At 41.7% G+C, this 6,165-nt stretch overlaps 1 protein-coding gene across 1 annotated transcript in view; it reads left to right on the forward strand.

Annotated features, from left to right (window-relative positions):
* Nucleotides 1-2,326, forward strand: part of mad1l1 (mitotic arrest deficient 1 like 1) — a 58,373-nt gene extending 56,047 nt beyond the window's left edge. The window contains exon 18 of the mRNA XM_005744544.1: nucleotides 1,878-2,326. Coding sequence (XP_005744601.1) covers nucleotides 1,878-2,027 — 150 coding nt within the window. The 3' untranslated portion in view covers nucleotides 2,028-2,326. The remainder of the gene's footprint in view (nucleotides 1-1,877) is intronic.
* The last annotated feature ends 3,839 nt before the right edge of the window (nucleotides 2,327-6,165 follow it).

Consider the following 6,165-nt stretch of genomic DNA (forward strand, 5'->3'; position numbering starts at 1 on the left):
TATGACAGTGTGAACGGCACAAATCCGATATTTTCAAATCCGGTCTGGGTCACTTTCATATGTGGTACTGAATCAGATACATATCCAATGTTTTAGAAAGCGACTGCTGTGTGAACGGTCATGTCGCATTAAATCAGTCTTTTACGTCACCGACACAAGACAGACGCCAATTATCAGCACCGGAGAAGCGCCCGAGAAGACATCGCGAACGCTTCCTGGCCATCCCGTGTAGTTGTCAGTGAAACTGTTGGGAAGACAGCGTTGGAGAAACGTGAACATTTTATTTGTACTGTATAATCTGCAGATTCTGACAGAAATCTGCAGCTATCCTTTGAAGCACCGCTCCTCTAAAACAGCAATAAGGATCATTAGGCAGGGATAGCTCAGTAGGTAGAGTGGTGGCCCCATGATCAGAAGGTCGGGGGTTCGACTCCACTGAACGGCTACCCTGAGGTACCCCTGAGCAAGGTACCATCCCTGCACACTGCTCCCCGGGCGCTGCATTGGTGGCTGCCCACTGCTTCACTGGGTGAATGGGTTAAATGCAGAGGAACTATTTCCCTATGGGGACTAACACATACACATTATTACAAATACATTATTATTAGGTTATCTACATTATTATGTAAATAACAAAATAACTTAAAGCAAAAATTGGGAAACGTAAAGTCTTTATATTAAGAGCCATCAGTCAAGCAATAGTGTTTGCTCTGGGCCTAAACAGAGCGCGTTGTGTGTGACGTCTTCTTTTGCGCATGCTGGCCACTGCGTTTGCTGTCACATTTTATTTGTAGTGTGAACACGCAGACAAAAAAAATCGGATTTGATCAAAAAATCTGAATTGAGCATCAAGACCTGCGGTGTGAACGTAGCCTAACAGACTTTGCGGCTCTGACTATAAACTTTTCATTCATATTTCCAAAGAATGACATTGAAACAGCAGGTCAGTATATCTGCGTTTCCTGAGCGCGCTCCATACTGCGTTAAGCCTCACTTAGGCATTGTGCAGTCAGCTAGCAAATGCCATTAGTTCAGGTATCCACTCCTCTCAGCCATTAGAGATTTGTGACTCTTCACACAGAAATGAACAGTTCACTTCAGGTTGTTGTGTGAGAGGAAGCGCACTAATTAGTTTATCAAATAATACTTTTTACACAGTCATGCACTACCTTGCAATTTCCAGCTGTTTTGTTCAGTCTTAGAAATAATGATGCTCAAACAGGATCTGTTTGTCAAATCATTAATTATCAGTTTTTTTCCTAATGTGTTTTTAACTCCAGGTCTCACACAGTGAGAGGACATTTACAGAGTTGCTCCTTCAATAAAAGTGCTCTGTTGGAAATGATTTAGCGCGGGATTAAATCTTTGTCTGTTAATACCCTTTGATTTATTCTTTTCTCGACTTCTGGACTTGTGTTTCTGATTAAATGCCATTCTTCAGTATTTTCCCTTTGCCCTTCGTTTTATGAGCCTTCTCGTGACACTTGTCAAATCAGAGATTTGTGTGTCTGACACACATTGACACGGGGCATTTCTAAGATGTCTCAATATCTTCTCTGTATGTCATGGGACTCTGCTGCTCACTGCTTTCCCCCTCCCTGCGATGCTTTAATTACTTTATCCCTTGTTTCACTCATCCCTTTCTCCTTCACTTCATCGCCCCGAGCTGCTCCTCATTCCTTTTAATTAATCCACACAGATTTAGACACCTTCACCCTGCTGTGAATGCACACACACACGCACACACACTAATTCCTAGTAGAGAATAACAACTTTTAAGTGAGCTTGCTTCACTTTGAAAGTTTTTTTTTTTTTGTGTGTGGAAACAAATGCAGTGGGTCTGATTGCTTGTTATTGTGTGTTGTGTTTTGGTTCAGGGCTCCAACGGAAGCATGCAGCTTATGGAAACAGAGTTCTCCAAAACTCTGGGAGAGATGGTGGCTCTTCATCTGCATCACCAGAAGAGCATCCCAGCGTTCCTCTCCGCCGTGACCCTCGACCTCTTCAGCCGACAGACCACAGTCTGACAGAACTGCACACCATCTCACACACTCGTGTAAAAATTCGAGATGAGCTTAAGTTTTATTTTGACTCCCCCCCCCATCGCCCTCTATATACTTCACTTTTCCCCTCGCCTCATACAATATTCATAAATTGTTTTGATTGTGCCGGTATGTTTCAGCAGCTCTGTTGTATGAATAGATCAGCGAGTGCTGTTTTTGTGGCGGATGAGCACCTGCTTTGATAGAATTTCTTTCACTGAAAAGCAGCTTGGTGCGCCTATTTGTACAATGAATATTTCATCAATAAAGTCTCGAGGAAACCATTTTTTTTTTCCTAGTCATCATGAAAATGATCCATAAAAATCACTTATATTTGTATTTAGAGCCTTCTTTAAAAAAAAAACAAAAAATACTGGATGTTGAAAACACACTTCCTCTAAGTTTGTTCCTTTCTCTAGGGCAGCGGTCCCCAACCCCCGGGCCTCAGACCGGTACCGGTCCGTGAGTAGTTTGGTACCGGGCCGCGAGAGTTGAGGCTCGGGTGTGAAATGTATGGTTTTAGCGTTATTTTGTTATCATTTTTATCGTTAACTCTGTTTTCCTGGGTCTTTTCACGTGTGATATGAATAAATCTTCTTTTTTTTCGGTACTGGTACTAGTTTTATTTTGTTGTATTTATCCACGACACCTTAAAGGCCGGTCCGTGAAAATATTGTCGGGCATAAACCGGTCCGTGGCACAAAAACGGTTGTGGACCGCTGCTCTAGGAGCCTTATACAAGAGAAAAGAAGCAGTTGTAGCTCCACTCTGTCCGAGCCAATCTGAGCCGGTGTCAAAGCAATCACTGAATCCTGCTTAGTTCAGTTTGTAATTCAGATTTGTTTTTCCCCTCACAAGATTTTTAAAGGTTGGAAGTCAGGAGGCGGTGCAGGGTAATCACACGGGGAGTATTTGTGCGTTTCCACTGTCAGCAGGATCACTAAGCTTGACTGACACTGAAACACTGAAGGAGTAACCGTGTGCAGTCATTTTAGATGTAATAGATGGAAAAATCATGGATATGGGTAATTTAAAAATTTGTGTCACCTATCAGCCTGTCACCCAGGAGAAACGGAGCAGGCGCGAATGAAAGGAACAGTGTCATACAGTATAATATTAGTTCAGGACTCTGAATTTCAATTGAGAAATTATGCATTTGCTCTCTCTTACTTGTTCCTGTGCACCAGCTTTACAGAAGAATTACAGAGTGTGGTGTGCCATGTGCAGGGAAGCTGTAATGTTTAGTGCCTGTAACACAGTCATTGTCCTTGAGTTTGATGAATTGCGATTTATCCCCTTTATGGCTTCAGTTAGCGATTGCATCTTTGTGTGTCTGAACACAACACAAGTGGAATTTCTTGGTAACAATAACGTGAAAATGGCAGAAATAAACACGCTGAAGAGGGGAAATGAGGAAGCCGTCCAATAAAACCGAGAAACAAAAGGAAGCAAACTGAGGATGAAGCCACTCATCACAGCAACGATATAAGGACTCCAGCTGGCGCAGCCATATGCCTCATGAGGCAACATATTCTGCACAGTACATGCCACATACTGTCCTTGTTTTGTTTCTGTTTTTTTACACACATTCTTTTTCACAGCGCAGCACATCTGAACACCCACCGCCCCGATGAGGTCATGTGTTTGAGGGTTTTGCATAAGCTGTGCAGCACACGCCGCGATCTGCTGTACCTTTGTTGTTTTTGTCTTAAATTTGAAATGAAAATGTTAATAAAACACATTGGACTGTTGATCGAGTGAGATTTAATGAGTCACTGCGTTAATAAATACCCAGACCGCAGGCATTAGGAGACACTTGGATTTGGAGCTAGCACTCGAATGACTGGTGTCCGGGCTCGCACCCATGGGTCTAATTTGCCTCAGACTATGTCCAGATTGACAGATTGGCTACACAGAAGGTGTAGTGTGAGCAGCATGTCAGTGGAGCAGCAACAGCCGCTCTGCCCCTTTCCAGAGTTAGGAAGGGGGGAATCCATCCTTGTGTTATTATAAAGCACTCTAAGTGTTTTGGTGTTTAATAAGCCTTCACACTAATGGAACTGTTACCCAAACTGCACTTCCTGGATCACATTTTTTGTCATGGATAATTGAAGAAACACGTTTTTGTTTTGTGTGTTTTTTCTTTCTTTCTGAATGCTGATTACATGTAAATTAGTCTCTACTGAACAGTGTCTATAAATGTGCAAGCTCAACCAAAGAGGTAACGAGTAGTAGCCACTGAATATGTACTAGTGGACAGCTCGGGTGTATTGCTTCTTGCACGACACTGTATTAACTTAATATTTATTTTATTTATTTATATTTTGGGGTGTTCAAACTCCTTATTACTATAGCAGCAGGTTGTGTGCTTAGAGGGCCGAGCATTACCAAGTGGATATAGTTAAGACTACGTCTAAGCACGGCTCTCTTTCTGGAGTCAAACTCCCACCAGGGCTGGAGTTGCTCTGAGTCAAAGTTGCTGCCAGCGCTCCTGTCCGACAACCCAATAACATGGTGCTGGATGCCGAAGGAATCTGTCAAACCAAAGTACAAGGATTTCTGGGCTTAGCTGACAAATAAAACAGGTGAGGAAAAAAGAGAGCCTGCTAGTGCTACTGTAGAACAGACTGTAAGGAGAGTCTACGGGGTTATTAAATGAGAGTTAACCTACACACTGTACGTTTCCATTTTGCAATAGAGGAAAAATGTCTGGCACGTTATGGTTCTCTTGCCATTTCTAGCTCATTTCTAGTTCATTTTTGAACAGTGACTTTTTTTCTTTTTTGCTATTACCTTCATCACCAAATGCTGTTTCCTGTCTTGAGATGCTCTGTCAGGCCTTTACTGCAGCTTCAGTAGCTGCTTGTTTGAGTCCTGTAGACCTTCCCCTCCATATTAGACAAGCGTCATCAGTGCAGGTCTTTAAGTCCAGATTAAAAACCTATTTTTATTCCCTGGCTTTAAACTCTGTAGGAAACGGACACCTTTCTTATTAATTTTATTGTATTTTTAATTTCGCTAGTTGTTTTTGATCTGATGATGATGATGAGTCTCTGCCTCCGATTTTGTATTTGTGTTTCTAAGACTGAACTGTGCACACTCCAGATTTCAGTTCCTGAAGGTTGTAGACAGCAACATGCCTCCTGCAGTGTGTTCTTTTTCAGCCTAATGATGGCATCTCCTTGGGTCTCATCTTGATACCAAATACAAGTTCAGCACTTGGAATCACCGACAGATCTTTTATCATTGTCTTTTTGTACTTAGTACACAATACCTTTGAATTTTGTTACAATAAAATATAGATTTGTGTAGAAAATCAATTAGAAAAATCAAGTTGATTCCACATGCATTTAGTCTTATTTAAATACTTTGGCATAGATAAGCTGTGTTAATTCACCAGATTTCAACCTCGTGGGACAGATTTACACAATAAAATCAAGCAAAAGCACAAAACTCATTTTCAGTTGATTGACTTCACAGATCTTTTGTCTGAAATAATGGGGAGCAGGCTTCACCTCGCCTGTTTTTCAATTATAAGTCCAATTCCCTTTGAGCCTATAAACATGGGGGACTATGCAAAAAAGTAATGTTACTTATTAAATGCCTTGAATTAAAGCTGAAAGCCTGCACTTCAATCCTATACAATTGATTTGGAATGCACTGCGGTAGTGCACAGAAGTAATATACCAAACTTGTCATTTTTCAAAAACTTGTGTATGTCCCAGTAGGTCCACTGTTGCATTGGGGGACACTTATATGAAACCTGTCCAAAGGTTCAGATAATTTTAGTCCAAATCTAAGTGTTCAGACTCCCCTAATCACCATTTTCCTTACATGGGTCTCTCTTTTTCAGCTTTCCTGGGCACGCCACCGGCACACACCTGTTGACTCTGCATGTACGTTTGAATGAATCAAATAGGAGGGATACTTTTTTCTCCGACACAGCCACTGTGGGCAAAGAACAGTTTCGTTTCTGTCTTTGAATTTTAATTTCTGTTGTTTTTTCAGTCACGATGTCATTAGTAGCCTTCAGAGTGTTGTTGTGCTTAATTAGAGTCCCCCGAGAGCAGCCATTTGGCTTTTCTACCTTTAAAACCCGCCTTCCAGCCAAATGGCTGGTAGG

The sequence above is a fragment of the Pundamilia nyererei genome, unplaced genomic scaffold (assembly GCF_000239375.1).
Source record: "Pundamilia nyererei isolate P.nyererei 1_Seehausen unplaced genomic scaffold, PunNye1.0 scaffold00145, whole genome shotgun sequence".
Lineage (NCBI taxonomy): Eukaryota > Metazoa > Chordata > Actinopteri > Cichliformes > Cichlidae > Pundamilia > Pundamilia nyererei.